A 17,737-nucleotide genomic window follows, 5' to 3' on the forward strand; every position below is an offset into this window, starting at 1 on the left:
AAGACCTGTTCGTGACCAGCAAAATTGGCCCTGTGCACCGAAGGGCGCAGGTACCGGCGCATGGAAGTCCCAAATAAAATGCAAATTGTATATAGTCTCAAGAAGTGCAGAGAAGCAAAAGGGTCTCAGAATAAGAAGGCCATCCGTCTACATTTGTACTAATGCCTGTCAATGCAATATAAATAGATCACCTGTTTTTTGCTATAGGATTTTTGTTTCTTATTGTTAGTTTTTCCATATGTTTTCTCTTTCCCTGTATGTTTAATCTTTCCATTGTTCTCCATGCATGCTTGATAACACATGTGAATTTTGACCACTCTATAGCAAGAGATGTGACTTACTTACAATTGTGTCCCTCCGAACCGGGGTTGTAAGACTGAATGATATGAAGCAAAGACTCACCTGTTAATAAATGAAACTTCAATTAAAAAAATGTTTAAAATTATTTAAAGAAAGGTAATGTGTTGCAAGGAAAATGGCCTTCAGGGTTTCTGCATTGATGCAAAGGTAAATTAATGGAGTATTGAGGCACTGAGTCACATCGAGTAGGAAAGTCCCAGACGAAAAACACGGTCTGTGCTGAATAAACTGATCTCAGTTAGAGTATGTTAGGAATGCTGCTATCTGCCTCAGAATTGTGAAAAAGGGGATTGTAGAAATCAGCCAACTAGATGGGAAATTCATCACATGAAGCCTCATTGTGTCCTGCGTCATCTTATTTGCTTACAGAGGGAAAGGCACTACAGTATATAAGACCCTGTTTGGCAGGGTGGATGTGGAGAGGCTAGTCGGGATTTACCGACCAGTCCCCCGTGTGGTTTTCAGTGGCGGAGGTGGCCCGCCAGCGGGATCTACCAGTCCCGCCATTGTCAATGGGATTTCCCATTCACTGCGCAACCTCATTGCTGGGAAACCCGTGCTTTGGCGTGGGACCGGAATTTCCTGCCGGCGTTAACAGCTGGTAAAACCCACCCGATGTTTAGTTCCGCATTTGAGATTGCTATGAGATCAGCCATGATCTTATTAAATGGTGGAGCAGGTTCAAGGGGCTGAATGGCCTACTCCTGCATGTTTGTAACAAAGGGAACCTCTCACAGAGATGAAAGGACTCATCCATGTTTCTCACTCCTTAATACCATCGTCCAATGATCCTGAGCTAGACATTGGTTATGATGTCTTACGTGGGAAAATACCCGGCTCATATTCAATGCCTTGTGCACAGCTGAAGAATACATAAAGAACACCGAAATACAGCTAGCACTGGTGACCAAAGAACAGCCCTAGGATTTAAAAGGATTAATATGTGGTTGAGTTGTGTAGGCTAAGCTTGTATTCCCTTGAGTATAGACTAAGGAGTGATTGAATTGAGGTATTGAGCGGCACCATGGTTAACACTGCTGCCTCACAGCGCCAGGGACCCAGGTTCGATTCTGATCTTGGGTGACTGTGTCTGCATGGATTTCCTCTGGTTTCCTCCCACAATCCAAAGATGTGAAGTTCAGATGGATTGGCCATGCTAAACTGCCCCTTAGTGTCCAAAAGGTTGGAAGGGGTTAAAGGAATAGGATGGGGGTGTGGGCCTAGGTACGGTGAGAGTTGGTGCAGACCTGATGGGCTGAATGGCCTCCTTCTGCACTGTAAAAAATAGAACAAGGTTGTTCAGGGATGGTGTCAGGAAATATTTCATTACACAAAGTGTAGTGGATATTTGGAACTCTCTTCCCTCTGAAATTTATTGTAAATAGGTCAGTTGAAAATCTCAAGACTGAAATTGGTAGATTTTTGTGAGATTAGGCATATGAAGAGATATGGAACCAAAGCAAGTAAATAGACTTGAGATACAGACCTAGTTGAATGGCTGAGCAGGTTAGGAGGGGGCTCTGATGACCTTCTGCTGTTCCTATCTTTTGAGAATGAGCCTCCTTCTAAATTGGAAGCACACTTGTCAGATCTTCCTTCAACATATCAATGAAGGTAGAATATGCACAGAATTGTACAAAATATTTTAACTATGGCCTTTTATGTAGATTAAAACATAGCCTGTTTCCGAGGGCAGCACGGTGCCACAGTGGTTAGCATTGCTGCCTACGGCGCTGAGGACCCGGGTTCAAATCCCGGCACTGGGTCACTGTCCGTGTGGAGTTTGCACGTTCTCCCCGTGTTTCTGTGGGTTTCACCCCCACAACCCAAAAATGTGCAGGATAGGTGGATTGGCCACGCTAAATTGCCCCTTAATTGGAAAAAATAATTGTGCACTCTAAATTTTTTTAAAAACATAGCCTGTTTCCACTCATAATAAAATGGATGAGTTCTTAAGGCTAATTATAGACCGAGGAGAGTAATCAGATTGTTTCTGTCTGACTATGGAACGTAATTACACAGCTCTGTCAGCATAGAATTCTGATTTATAAAGCTGTTGACTGAATCTTTCTCCTGTTAGATGGTGCACACAGCTTTAAATAGTTACATGGCACTGTGGATGTAAATGATTCCATGGTACTGTACCTACCTTTATAGCACAATGTGATCTTGGTCAGAAACAGACCCAGCTCCGACTAGAAGGAATATAGTAAATCAACATCCACCGCATGAGCGGCAGCCTTCGGGTTTTAGCATCTGGGATAAGAACCACCTTCTGACATCGAACCTGACTCTGCCTTATGCAACTTGAAATTGTGATCATAGTCCCCCCTCCTACTCGATTTAAGACGTAAGACATAGGAGCAGAATTAGGCCATTCGGCCCATCGGTTCTTCTCCGCCATTCAATCAGGACTGATATGTTTCTATATGATATATATGATTTTGTTGAATTGCCCCCAAGTTCTATGCCTCTCTAACTTGATATCTAACTTGCATCAAAATGGGAATTGTGGCAGTCCTCTGCACCCTTTCCAAAACATTAGTCTATCCCACCTGATTGGTAGCGCCTGTTCAAGCACAAGTAGCATGACAGTGACAATTTTAGGTGATTTGTAAGGCGGCTCAGAGTGAAGATAGACTCCTGCTAGTTTTTCTTGGCAGCTTTATTTGAGATGCTTACTAACTGTGGAGGGCACTCACACAATATTGAACTAAATAGACTTATTACCGTCACCAACTCTGGACATATTTGATCATTTCATCTCATAACCTCCAACCACGCCGTCCAGTAAACAGCCTTGGTTTGTCTTCACCAATTCTTTTTAACTAATAAATGAAAGCATTCAAAGAAAAACACTTGTTTTTTTTTATAATTTCCACATCATTGTTCCTGAAAGTTGCTCAGAACCAACGCTGATGGTTAAAAAACTAATCATCAGTTCTTTTCCAATGAAATCCCCATAGATTTAATGTTGTTTTCAATATTGCAAAGAGGTTTATCCTCTGTACCTGTTTGTTTTTCAAGCCTGTCACAATATGTGGATATTGTAAAGCACATAAAGGGTTAATGTAATGTTACTACTCGAGTCACTAGATGGTGCTATAGAGCAACCATATAAATATCACGTGCCTCCTTGACTTCTGGGAGATAGATGGAGGTAGGTGGAGATGTATGAAGAAAGATGGAGAGAATGGAAGCGAGCAAGGCAGAGTAGTTGAACTAATAGTATAGTTAATAGTGTAAATGTGTTGTGTAATCTTTACCTCACTAATTCCTTAGTAATATGTTCAAATCTAATTCAGTATAATGTAATAAATTAGCTTTGTTTATTAAACACAGGTTGCTGTTCTTTGTTAGGACTACAACCTTCACCATCCTGAAAGAACTAAAACAAAGAATACAATAAAGTCATGTATGCAAAAATTCCTGAACTATAATCTACATATCCAGCACCTGGAATTTTAACCTGGATACGGGTGGGAACTCGGGCAATCCCCGGATCAAAACATGGAAAACCTAACCTGGATTCTACTCCATTTTCTTTCGGGCTATTTTCAGTGAAGTGGGGTTTAGGAATGTTTCAGCAACTTGAGCCTGGGAAGTATTTGATGCCTATCATGGAGTTCCACTATATACATTGAAAGGCCCCAGTGCAACACTTGCTGGCTAGAAGTTAGTGAGTGGAGCACTAAGACCTTTACAAGGGCCTCAGAAGTTCCATCATGAAAGGCAAACAATTTTCTTTAAAGTAGCTAGACTAGCTCTGGGTTGATTCACTTGAGAGGGATAGATTGGTGTGAACATCACAAAATTGTCCTTATTGGCAAGACGGGCCCATTCACTTCACCTGGCACTGGGCCTATTTGCTGCCAACTCTTCCATTGGTGGAATGTCAGAATTTCATGGCTTAAACTTCCAGCTTTAGCAAGAAAGAACAAACATGCACTTATATAGCACCTTTTCTGACCTCAGAACATCCAAAGCACTTTGCAATTAATTTAGTACATTGAGGTGTGGCCATTTTTGTAATGTAAGGTAATGCGGAAGTTATCTGTGCACCACAAAGTCCCACAACCAGCAAGGAGATAATGACCAGATGACCTGTTTTTGTGATATAAATATAAAACAACAGGGAGATCCACCTACTCTTCAGACATTGCTGATGAGGGATTGTTTATGTTCAAGTGAGAGGATGGTTGAGGCCTTGTGTTAATGTCTCATCCAATAGATGGCACCTCTTGACAGTGCAGCACTCCTTTAATTCAGAATTGAAATGACTGCCTAGATTGTGTCTGTCCTGGGGCTTGAACCCACAACCTTCTCACTCTGAGATGGTAGTGCTGCAAATTGAGACATGGCTGACAGTTTTTTATCCCAGAATTACTTCTGCATCTTGGAGACATTAATTGTATCCCCTAGTTATCTCCACATCATATTTTACACCAATTTATCTTGGCTGTTGTGTTAACGGGAGGTGAAGTCTTGCGAAATAGTGTTGGTTTGTGCCCTTATGAGCAGAATACTCTCATGTGCATTTTCTTAGTGTCAGATTTTGTCAGGAGAAATAAACCCAATTTCTCATTTACCTGGCTCTCCTAGGAAGCTACATGGTTGTTGGCCATGACTTGTAGTTGCTCTGCGACTGATCTGGACAAACCTGATAGACTAGCAATCCTGTCCATTACTCAGGCTTTTTGCACTTCCCTGCTTATCTTTGCTTTGACACTGGAGGCTGTGCTTTCAGCTGCCCAGAACAGTAAGCTCTGGAATGTCCTGCCTAAATCTCTCCACCTCTCAACCTCTCTCTCTTCTTCAGGATGCTTCTTTTATACTTTTTTCTTGGCCAAGCTTTCGTCACCTGTCCCAGTATCATCTTAATTAACTCGGCATCAAATTCTGTTAGACAAGGCCTCTGAGGATTCGTTCTTTGGGGCTTTAAAAAAAAAAATTCCAAGTAAGGGGCAATTTAGTGTGGCCAATCCATCTACCGTGCACATCTTTGGGTTGTGGGGGTGAGACCTGTAATGTTCTTGTCGGATGGCCTGATTTAAAAGACAAGAATACTTGTAGCTATAGCTATAAATGATTTATTAACATTAACTGTGGGTAAACTACATACAAAACAGCAGATGAATCACAAGATCAAGCACAAGCAACCTCTCTCCAGCTTCCTCCAGCCAGTCTGAGGGGTCAGCTGACTCTAGCATTCACTTGTATACTAGTGAGACTCCTAGTGATCAGTCGATGAATTACAACCATAATATCACCATGTGCAAACTGCACATGGACAGTGACCCGGGGACAGGATCGAACCTGACTCCTTGGCACCGAGAGGCAGCAGTGCTTTTTTAAAAAATATATATATTTTATTGAAAATTTTTTCCAAACAACAATTTTTCCCTCTTACAAAGCAAACGAAACAATAACAAAACAGAGATTTTTAATGATACACAAGTAACAAAACCCCATTATCTATTGACCTAAACTAAACTAAAGCCCCTCCCCCCTACCTCCCCCTGGGTTGCTGCTGCTGGTCATCTGTCTTCCCTCTAACATTCCCCTAGGTAGTCGAGAAATGGCTGCCACCGCCTGGTGAACCCTTGAGCCCATCCTCTCAGGGCAAACTTTATCTGCTCCAGTTTAATGAACCTCGCCATATCGTTTACCCAGGCCTCCAGTCCGGGGGGTTTCGCCTCCTTCCACATGAGTAGGATCCTGCGCCGGGCTACTAGGGACGCAAAGGCCACGACATCGGCCTCTTTCGCCTCCTGCACTCCCGGCTCTTCCGCAACTCCAAATAGAGCTAACCCCCAGCCTGGTTTGACCCGGGCCTTCACCACCTGCAAAATCACTCCCGTCACTCCCTTCCAATACCCTTCCAGTGCCGGGCATGCCCAAAACATATGTGCGTGGTTTGCTGGGCTCCCGCCACACCTCCCACATTTGTCCTCCACTCCAAAGAACCTGCTCAATCTTGCCCCCGTTATGTGTGCTCTATGTAGCACCTTAAATTGAATCAGGCTAAGCCTGGCGCATGAGGAAGAGGAATTTACCCTGCTTAGGGCATCAACCCACATACCCTCCTCTATCTCCTCCCCTAATTCTTCTTCCCACTTTCTTTTTAGTTCGCTCACCAACTCCTCCCCCTCTTCCCTCATCTCTCTATAAATCTCTGACACCTTGCCCTCTCCGACCCACACCCCTGAAAGCACCCTGTCCTGTATCCCCTGTGTCGGGAGCAACGGAAATTCCCTCACCTGTTGTCTAGCAAACGCCCTCACCTGCATATATCGCAAAAAATTTCCCCGGGGCAACTTATACTTTTCCTCCAATGCTCCCAAGCTCGCAAAAGTCCCATCTATAAATAAATCTCCCACCTTCCTAATTCCCAACTGGTACCAGCTCTGAAATCCTCCATCCATTCTTCCTGGGGCGAACCTATGGTTGTTCCTGATAGGGGACCCCACCAGGGCTCCCCGCACCCCTCTCTGTCGCCTCCACTGTCCCCAGATATTCAGTGTTGCCGCCACCACCGGGTTCGTGGTAAACTTTTTAGGTGAGAATGGTAGCGGCGCCGTCACCAGCGCCTCTAAACTCGTCCCTTTACAGGACTTTCTCTCCAGTCTTTTCCACACCGCTCCCTCATCCTCCATCATCCATCTACGTATCATTGCCACATTGGCGGCCCAATAGTAATCACCCAAGTTCGGTAGTGCCAGTTCTCCTCTGTCCCTACTACGCTGAAGGAACCCCCTCCTTACTCTCGGAATTTTCCCTGCCCACACGAAGCTCGTGATGCTCCTATCTATTTTATTAAAAAAGGTCTTGGTGATTAGTATAGGGAGACATTGAAATACAAATAAGAACCTCGGGAGGACCATCATCTTAATTGCTTGCACCCTGCCCGCCAGCATGTCCTACCTCTCGAAGTCCTCCTCCATTTGTTCTACCAGCCGTGTCAGATTAAGTCTGTGCAAGGTTCCCCAGCTCCTAGCGATCTGAATCCCCAGGTATCGGAAGTTTCTTTCCACTTTCCTTAGCGGTAAGCCTTCTATCTCTCTACTCTGGTCCCCTGGATGTATCACAAATAATTCACTCTTCCCCATGTTTAGCCTATACCCCGAGAATTCCCCGAACCCCCTCAAAATTCGCATAACCTCTATCATCCCCCCCCCCCGCTGGGTCCGACACGTATAACAATAGGTCATCGGCGTATAACGAGACTCGGTGCTCTTCTCCCCCTCTAATCACCCCTCTCCAATTCCTGGAGTCTCTCAACGCCATGGCCAGAGGTTCAATTGCTAACGCGAACAACAATGGAGACAGCGGGCATCCCTGTCTTGTTCCCCTATATAATCGGAAATACTCCGATCTATGTCGACCTGTAACTACGCTTGCCGTTGGAGCCCCATAAAGAAGTCTAACCCAGCTAATAGACCCATTCCCAAACCCAAACCTCCTTAACACTTCCCATAAATACTCCCACTCCACCCTATCAAATGCCTTCTCTGCATCCATTGCCGCCACTATCTCTGCCTCCCCCTCCACTGGTGGCATCATTATCACCCCTAATAGTCGTCGCACGTTAACATTCAGTTGTCTCCCTTTTACGAACCCTGTCTGGTCTTCGTGCACCACCCCCGGGACACAGTCCTCTATCCTCGATGCCAGTACCTTTGCCAGCAATTTGGCGTCCACGTTCAATAGTGAAATAGGTCTATAGGACCCGCACTGCAACGGATCTTTGTCCGTCTTCAAAATTAGCGATATCGTCACCTCCGACATCGTCGGGGGTAGAGTCCCCCCTTCCCTGGCCTCATTGAACGTCCTCGCCATCAACGGGGCCAACAAGTCCACATATTTTCTGTAATATTCCACCGGGAACCTGTCTGGCCCCGGGGCCTTCCCTGCTTGCATGCCTCCCAGTCCCTTAATAACCTCGTCCACCTCAATCGGCGCCCCCAGACCTGCCACCTCCTGCTCCTCCACTTTCGGGAACCTCAATTGGTCCAGGAACTGCCGCAACCCCTCCTCTCCCTCTGGGGGTTGAAACGTATACAGTTCCTCATAGAAGGTCTTGAACACCTCATTTATCTTTCCTGCCCTTCGCACCGTGTCTCCCCTTTCGTCTCTAATTCCTCCTATCTCCCTCGCTGCTGCCCTCTTTCGCAATTGATTCGCCAACAGGCGACTAGCCTTTTCCCCATATTCATACCTCCTCCCCTGTGCCTTCCTCCACAGTACCTCCGCCTTTCTGGTGGTCAGAAGGTCAAACTCCGTCTGGAGTCGTCTCCTCTCCCTGTACAATTCCTCCTCCGGGGTCTCTGCAAATTCCCTGTCCACCCTTAAAATCTCCCCCAGTAATCTTTCCCTTTCCTTGGCCTCTGTTTTCCTTTTGTGGGCCCCAATAGGGATCAGCTCTCCTCTGGCCACCGCTTTTAATGCTTCCCAGACCACTCCCACAGGGACCTCGCCGTCGTCATTGACCTCCAGGTATCTCTCAATACACCCCCGCACTCTTGCACACACTCCCTCATCCGCCATCAGTCCCACATCTAATCGCCAGAGTGTTCTCTGCTCCCTGTCCTCTCCTACTTCCAGGTCCACCCAATGTGGGGCATGATCCGAAACCGCTATGGCTGAGTACTCCGCTTCTTCCACCCTAGAGATCAACGACCTTCCCAAAACAAAAAAATCTATCCGGGAGTACACTTTATGGACATGGGAGAAGAAGGAAAACTCCCTAGCCCTAGGTCTAAAAAATCGCCATGGATCCACTCCCCCCATTTGGTCCATAAACCCCTTAAGTACCTTGGCCGCTGCCGGCCTTCTTCCGGTCCTTGAGCTGGATCTATCTAGCCCTGGGTCCAGCACCGTATTAAAGTCCCCTCCTAAAATCAAGTTTCCTGCCTCCAGGTCCGGTATATGCCCCAGCATCCGTCTCATGAATCCCGCATCATCCCAATTTGGGGCATACACATTAACCAACACGACCTCCATTCCCTCCAGCCTACCACTCACCATTACATATCTACCTCCGCTATCTGCTACGATGTTCTTTGCTTCAAATGCTACCCGTTTCCCCACCAAGATGGCCACCCCTCTATTCTTTGCGTCCAGTCCTGAGTGGAACACCTGTCCCACCCATCCTTTCCTTAGCCTAACTTGGTCCGCCACCTTTAGGTGCGTCTCTTGGAGCATAGCCACGTCTGCCCTTAGTCCTTTCAAATCCGCGAGCACTCGGGCCCTTTTTATCGGCCCATTCAGGCCTCTCACGTTCCACGTGATCAGTCGCACTAGGGGGCTACCTGCCCCCCTTCCGTGTCGACTAGCCAATACCTTCTCTAGGCCACGCTCTCGTGGCTCCCCCAGCGTCGCACACCATCCCCGCCCACCCACTCTTTAGCCATTTCCTTTTGGATTTCCGCAGCAGCAACCCAGTTGTCGTCTCCCCCCCCCCCCCCCCCGCTAGATCCCTATCTAGCATGATTGCTCCCCCCATATCACTTCCGTAAGTCAGCTGACTTTAACTGACCCCGGCTGCTCCTGCTCACTCCTCGACCCCCCCCGTGTGGGGGAACTCCCTTGCGCCTGTCTTCCCGCCTTATTCTTTCTGGCGCGGGAACATCCCTTTACCTGACCCGCCTCTTATGGCGCAGCTCCCTTTCCCCTCCCCCTCTCCTTCCCCAATCTCCGACTATGTCCCGTCTTTCCCCCCCTCACCGGCGCCCACATTTCCCAAATGTCTTCCCCCTTCCCTGTTTACTTCTCAATTAACTTCCACCGTAACATTAACAAAAACAATAACAATAACATTTCCTGCAGCATCAGTCCCTCAGTTCCGGTCCAATTTCTGTTCTTTGATGAAGGACCATGCTTCCTCCGCCGTCTCGAAATAATAGTGTCTCTCCTGATACGTGACCCATAGTCTTGCCGGCTGCAGCATCCCAAACTTCACCTTCCTTTTATGCAACACCTCTTTGGCTCGGTTGAAGCTCGCCGTCCTTCTCGCCACCTCCGCACTCCAATCCTGGTATATCCGTACCACCGCATTCTCCCATTTGCTACTCCGCACCTTTTTAGCCCATCTCAGGACCTCTTCTCTGACCTTAAGGCGGTAAAATCGCACGATTATCGCCCTGGGTGGTTCTCCCGCTTTTGGTCTTCTCGCCGGAATCCGATTTGCCCACTCCACCTCCATGGGGCCCGCAGGGGCCTCAGCTCCCATCAACGAGCTTAGCATCTTACTTGCGTACTCGCCACAGTCCACTCCTTCCACACCCTCAGGGAGACCTAGTATCCGAAGGTTCTTCCTTCGCGCTCCGTTTTCTAGGGCCTCGATCCTTTCAGTACACTTTTTATGAAGTGCCTCGTGCGTCTGAGTCTTAACCGCCAGGCCCAGGATCTCGTCCTCAATATCTGTCACCTTCTGCTCCACCACGCGGAGCTCAGTCTCCTGGGTCTTTAATGTCTCCTTGAGCCCCTCAATTGCTTGTAGCATCGGGGTCAGCACCTCCCTCTTCAGCAGCTCCACGCACCGTCTCACAATTTCATCCTGTTCAGGCCCCCATGTCGCCTGCGCTTTCTCCGCCGCCATCTTGTATTTCTCTCCCTCTGACCTTTTGTTCGATGATTCCTTGGGCTGCAGCCGCCGCCGCCGGTTTCTTCCTTCCTCATTCGGGGGGTACTCCCTTCCCACACACCCCACACCGGGTCGCGCCGTCGAAAAATTCCCCGTTGGGGCTCTTAAAAGAGCCCGAAGGTCCGTCGGAGCTGGAGCCGCCGAAACGTGCGGCTAGCTCGGCATCACCGCAACCGGAAGCCGAGAGGCAGCAGTGCTAACCACTGCACCACCACGCCACCCATATTTGGGACATTTTGACATGTAGCACTTGATAAATGCAAGTTGACCTTGCTGGATTGAAAAACACGTCTTTTGTTGACCCAGATTAGCTCACAAGTCAAGGATGCTGAATGTGAAAGCTGATGCAATTTCCCCATTAATTCTAAATGGAACAGAAACCAGGGTACCCTTGCAGAATATCCTGATGCTTGACTCCTGATATGGGGCAAAAATCCAGGGCCAGAATTATACAAGTCCAGCAGCTAACTATAACTCAGCAACTTCCACTTGATGTTGGTCATAGATTACCTTGGTGGACATCAGGTCGATGTTAGAGGATGATATTGGGGTGTCAGCATTCAGTCGATTGCGCCAAACTTAAATGATTTCCTTTTGCTTTACCTACACAGAGATTCGAGGAAACAACACCTGGTTGGTATTTCTGCCCATTGCTCCCGTGGAGACAACGCAGACTGGAATTTTAGTCATAGCGGGAATCACCATTCTCCTTGGACTCGCCTCATTGTTGTTACTCGGTCACTTGCTGGGCTTTCACCTTTATCTGTGTGAGTTTCATTTGTCATTTCAAATTCTGACGGTAATTTCCGGATTTGTTTTGGTGGGAAAGGACTGTTTGCAGTCTGCTGTGCTGCATGGCTGGCGGTGTCGTTCAGGGGTGGGCCGGGGGGTGGGATGTGATTGGGAGGGAGGGGAGTGAATGGGCAAACAAATTGAGATCCCAACACCGATCCCTATGGTACTCATGGGATACAGGTTGTCTGCAATAACTCCCCAATTGTAAACCAAACCAGGTTCTACAAGACTTAAGCATTTAATAAGAATGAGCAAGTGTCAATTAATAGTAATTAACAGTAAGAGGAGGAAGCTTAATTGTAACAATTGAACAGACTTCTCACAACTCCCTTGGCTGATCAGACCAAAAGGTGAAGTGATAATCCCAAAGTGAGGATGACATGTTAACAAAATGGCTTCTTGAGACCATTGTTTTATATTTTTCCTCCCAAAAGTTCGCCAACATCACCCCCCCCCAAGAACATACGGGCATGGTTCGCCAGCTCCCTCCCACACGTCTCGCATTATCTACTGCCTCCGAGAAAAAACAACTCATCCAGGCCTGAGTTATGTGGACCCTACTCACCAACTTAAACTGTATAAGACTCATCCTTGCGCAGGAGGAGTTTGAGTTCACTCAATGCATTCTTTCACACCAAAGTCCCAATCCTATCTCCCGCCGCAACTCCTCCTCCTCCCACTTCCACTTGGTCCTTTTCACTAAGGGGCCCTGCTCCCCAACTGCCCATATATGCCCCAATCTTACCATTTCCCCCCATCATCCGGAAGCGCCATCTTCTTCAAAGGTGTATATTCCGGTACCTGTAAGGAAAGAGGGCAGTTCCTTGTGTGCAAACTCCAGCGCCTGCCAGTATCTGAACTCACTCCCCCATGTTAGCTCGAACTCCTCCCGCAGTTCCTCTAGCCCAGCAAACTTGTCCTCCACAACCATGTCCCTGACCCACACTATCCCTTCCTCCCACATCTCCTGTACATCCCATCCATCCGACCCAGCGCAAACGTATGATTCCCACAGAGTGGAGTCATCACTGACATGTGCCCCAGTTTAAAGTGCCCCCTCCATTGGTCACAAATTTTTTAAGGATGACTACACCACACGGCTACTCGGGTACTTCTTTGGGACAAACGGCAGCGGGGTCATCACGAGGGCCCTCAGGCACATCCCTTCGCATGACTCCTCCTCTAACCTGACACAATCTGCCACCACTTCACCGGATCCTTCCCCTTTTTTGGGATCAGCGGAATCGACGCCTGCGTCAGCGTAGCCGGCATTTCCCCCTTCTCCACCACTTCATTAAACATACCCAGAAGATGGAGGGCCAACTCTGTCGTGAACTGCTCACAAAAGTCCGCTGGCAAGCCACCCAGCCCAGGCGCCTTGCCTGACTGTAACATGCCAATGCACTCAGTCAACTCCTTTAGCTGTAATGGTTTGTCCAGCACCTGCCTCTTCGTCTCCTCCAACTCCCGTCAGTCCAGCCAGTCTAGGGACTAACCCATAGCAGCCTCCTTCCTCCCCGGCTTAGCCCTATACAGACTCTCATAGACGGCTTTGAGCACGTCATTTATCCTCTCTGAATCCAACACTATTTCTCTCCCTCTCCCCTTTCAGCCCTCAAACTGCATGATTTCCCTCAACCCTGCCTGTCGCCACAGCTGGTGGGCCAACGTACAGCTCGCCTTTTCCCCATACTCACACTGCACCCTCCCGTGCCTGCCTCAGCTGGTTCATCGCCCTTCCCATTGTCAGCCGGTCCAACTGCCCCTGCAGCCTCTTTCTTTCCACCAGCATCTCCTTCGTGGGATCCACAGAGTACCTCCTATACACCTCAAATATTTCGTCCAAAAGTCGCCGCTTCTCCTCCCTCCCCGTCCTATCCATTTGGGCCTGGAACAAGATCATTTCCCCCTGGAACACCGCCTTCAAAGCCTCCCAGAACGTGGCTGCCGATACCTCCCCATTCTGATTGAGCTCAAAATAATTCTTGATCGTCATTGCCACTTCCCGCAGAACTCTTTGTCTGCCAAAAGCCTCAAATCTAACCTCCACCCCAGCCTCTGCGGTTGACCTGAACAAAGTCTCACATCTAGATAGTGCAGAGTGTGGTATGAAATCACTATCCTCGACCACCAACCTCGTCAGCATCCTCGCGACACAGCCCGTTGCAATCGTTCCCTCCACTCCCTCCAATAGGCCCACAATCCGAAGGTTTTGCCACCTGGATCAGTTCTCCTGTTCCTCCATCTTCCCCCGCAGCATCTTGCACATGTCCCCCAGGATCGCCATCTCCACTTCCAGCGACACAATCCCATCACTTTGGTCGGACACCACCTTCTCCACCTCTTGAATCGTCGCCCCCTGCACCTCCAGGCAGTTTTCCACCCATTCCAAATTCCTGCGGAGATGTGCCACTGCCCCTCAAGCGTCTTCGACCAGTCACTCTGCATTTCTTTACGCTGCTGCCGAAACTCATCTTTAATGAAGCTCATCAACTGCTCCATTGGTAGCTTTCCAGCTGACGACAACCTCCCGCCTCCGCCATTTTTACAACTGATGCTGCGCCTCGCGTCTCCTCCAACTCTTTAGCCAGGGCTCACACTGTCTTCAGTCCAGGTTGATAACCCCGTAGACATGCCCATCCAGGGGAGAACTGATCACCCTCCACTCTCCGTACAACTTTTCCACCATAAGTCCCCGAAATTCAGGTAAAAGGGACCAAAACCATCGCCTCCAGCCCGGAGCCACCCTGTGTGTGATCTCTCACTCTGTGGCTGTCACCGGAAGTCTCAAGACCTTTATTTTAAACTTAAAACGATATCGAAAGCCAAGATGTTGGAAATGGTTTGTTGGTCAATAATTTGTCAATATTGAGATAGGAGCTAATCCCATTGGTTTTAGCTAATTCTGCAAATTATCTTAACTTTAAGACAATGCCTTCTTTTAAGTTATATCTCTTATCTTGAGTTAGCCTAAGTGTCAAACAATAATTGCTTAACATAACTATGTGTCAACATAAAACTGAGACACCCTGAATAAAGGCCCATTCATTCTCTAACTTAATGTAACGTGTCAAGGCCATAAAAGGTTTGAAAAGATACCATTTTTCAATTCTCATACTTTATGATACAGTATATTTATAATCAAGTGTTAATTATGTGTAAGTATAAAAGATTACAAACTATCTGTTACAGGTTATATTACCACACTTACCAATACATCTATTGATTAAATGTTTATTCTTTAATTGTTTCACGATTAAGGCTCTTTGACTGAATCTGGCTTGTTTCCAATAATGCAATATCGGGTTTAGTTTTTTAAATGCCTTCTAGATTAGTTGAAAATGGTTTCTGACCGGGTTAGTTTACCAGCTAAATAACATATTTATTCAGGCTACAAAATGCACTAAAATTATTGATTTTGAAACTACCAACAGCATACCACTCTTACATCTTGCCAACCAGAAAATGACTCATTTGTGCCGACTCTTTCCTGTTCGCTAACTAATCCTCTATCCATGATAATATGTTACCCCCGACCTTGCAAGCTTCTATTTTCTGTAATGACCTTTGATGTAGCACCTTATCAAATGTCTTCTAGAAACCTAAGTACAGTACAGGGCAGCACGATAGCATAGTGATTAGCATAGTTGCTTCACAGCTCCAGGGTCCCAGGTTCGATTCCCGGCTGGGTCACTGTCTGTGCGGAGTCTGCACGTTCTCCCCGTGTCTGCGTGAGTTTCCTCCGAGTGCTCCAGTTTCCTCCCACAGGCTAAAGATGTGCGGGTTAGGTGGATTGGCCATGTTAAATTGCCCTTAGTGTCCAAAACTGTTAAGTGGGGGTTACTGGGTTACGGGGATAGGGTAGATACGTGGGCTTCAGTAGGGTCCTCTTTGTAAGGACCGGTATAGACACGATGGGCCGAATGGCCTCTTTCTGCACTGTAAATTCTATGATTGTATGATCCATCAGGACCTCTTTATCCACATGTTACTACTTCAAAGAACTCTACAAAATTTGTTAAACGTGACTTCTTCCTCACAAAACCATGTTGAATCTGCCTGATCTTGAATTTATCTAAGTGCCCAGTTATCACCGCTTCAATGATAGCTTCTAATATTTTCCCTATGACCGTTGTTAAGTTATCTGGCCTTTGGTTTCCTACTTTCTGTCTTCCTCCTGTCTTGAATAAGTGAGTTACATTCGCTATTTTCAATCTAATGGAACCTTCCCCAATTCTGGGGAATTTCATTAAATTCAAACCAACACATCAACTAACTCACTAGCCGTATCTTTTAAACCCTAGACTGAAGTCCATCGAGACCTGGAGGACTTGTCAGCCTGCAGCTCCCAACAGCTCAGCACCACTCTCCTGGTGATTGTAATTTTCCTGAGTTCTTCCCTCCCTTCCGTTTCCTGACTCACAGCTATTTCTCGGATGTCCTCTATAGTGGAGACTGATGCAAAATACCTGTTCAATTCTTCTGCCATCTCCTTATTTTCCATTGTTAATTCCCCAGATTCACCTCCTATAGGACCAATGCTCACTTTGTTAACTTCTCTCTTTTTTAAACGTCAATCAAAATTCTTACCATTTGTTTTTATATTTTGAGTTAGCTTATTCTTGTACTCCAATTGTTTCCCTCCTTATTAATCTTTGAGTAATTCTTTGCTGTTTACTATATTTCGTCCAATCATCCTTGCGTAATGATATGCTTTTTCTTTAGGTTTAATACTATTTTTTACTTTTGTAGTTAACCACGGATGATGGGTCCTCCTGTGGGAATTGTTTTTGTTCTCGTTGGAATGGATCTATTCTGTATATCTTGAAGTATCCCTCTAAATATTTGCTGGGTCGTCTCGATTGACCTATCCCTTAACCCCGGCATGTCCAACACGCAGGAAACTAAGCAAATTCGGCATGTCCACGTTAACACTTACCAATTTTTACACATGCACCATAGAAAGCATCCTATCTGGCTGCATCACAGCCTGGTATAGCAACTATTCAGCCTAAGACCGTAAGGAACTACAGACAGTCATGAACACAGCCCAGTCCATCATGTGAACTTGCCTCCCATCCATTGACTCTGTCTACACCTCCCGCTGCCTTGGGAAAGCGGGCACCAAAATCAAAGACCCCCCTCCCACCCAGGTTATTGTCTCTTTCAACTTCTACCATCGGGCAGGAGATACAAAAGTCTGAGAACATGCACTGACAGACTCAAAATCAGTTTCTTCCCCGCTGTTACCAGACTCCTGAATGACCCTCTTTTTTTTTTTTTAATGAACATTTTATTGAGGTTTTTTTTGGTATTATAACAACAACACAAACAATGTACATGAAACTATAAACATAGTGCAAAGGCCGTCTCCCTCCCTTGCAGATCCCACCTTTATTAACCCCCTACTCTAAGCTAAACTAACCCCCCACTCTAAGCTAAACTAACCCCCCCATTCTGCTGACGATTAATTTTCCATGAAGAAGTCGACGAACGGTTGCCACCTCCGGTTGACCCTCTCAAGACGAACTTGATTTTCTCCAAACAGAGAAAGCTAGCCATGTCCAATAGCCAGGTCTCTGACTTCGGGGGCTTTGATTCCCTCCAAGCTAATAGTATCCGTCTCCGGGCTACCAGGGAAGCAAAGGCCAGAACGTCTGCCTCTTTCTCCTCCTGGATTCCCGGGTTTTCCGGCACCCCGAAAATCGCCACCTCTGGACTCAGCACCACCCTTGTTTATAACACCGTGGACATGACATCTGCAAACCCCTGCCAAAATCCCCTAAGCTTCGGATATGCCCAGAACATGTGGACATGGTTCGCTGGTCCTCCCGCACATTTTGCACACCTGTCCTCTGATTTGTTATGTTGTAGGTGTAACATAAGCGGCTTCCTTGTGGTGCACTTGACAAAGGAAGGTTCAGATGGAGATAACTT

At 47.0% G+C, this 17,737-nt stretch overlaps 1 protein-coding gene across 4 annotated transcripts in view; it reads left to right on the plus strand.

Moving 5' to 3' along the window:
* zdhhc11 (zDHHC palmitoyltransferase 11) overlaps window positions 1-17,737 on the plus strand; it is a 210,534-nt gene that overhangs the window by 159,203 nt on the left and 33,594 nt on the right. For all 4 annotated transcript variants that reach the window (XM_072509866.1, XM_072509864.1, XM_072509867.1 and 1 more), the window contains one exon: window positions 11,617-11,772. In XM_072509866.1, coding sequence (XP_072365967.1) covers window positions 11,617-11,772 — 156 coding nt within the window. The remainder of the gene's footprint in view (window positions 1-11,616; window positions 11,773-17,737) is intronic.

Source organism: Scyliorhinus torazame, chromosome 6 (genome assembly GCF_047496885.1).
Source record: "Scyliorhinus torazame isolate Kashiwa2021f chromosome 6, sScyTor2.1, whole genome shotgun sequence".
Classification (NCBI taxonomy): domain Eukaryota; kingdom Metazoa; phylum Chordata; class Chondrichthyes; order Carcharhiniformes; family Scyliorhinidae; genus Scyliorhinus; species Scyliorhinus torazame.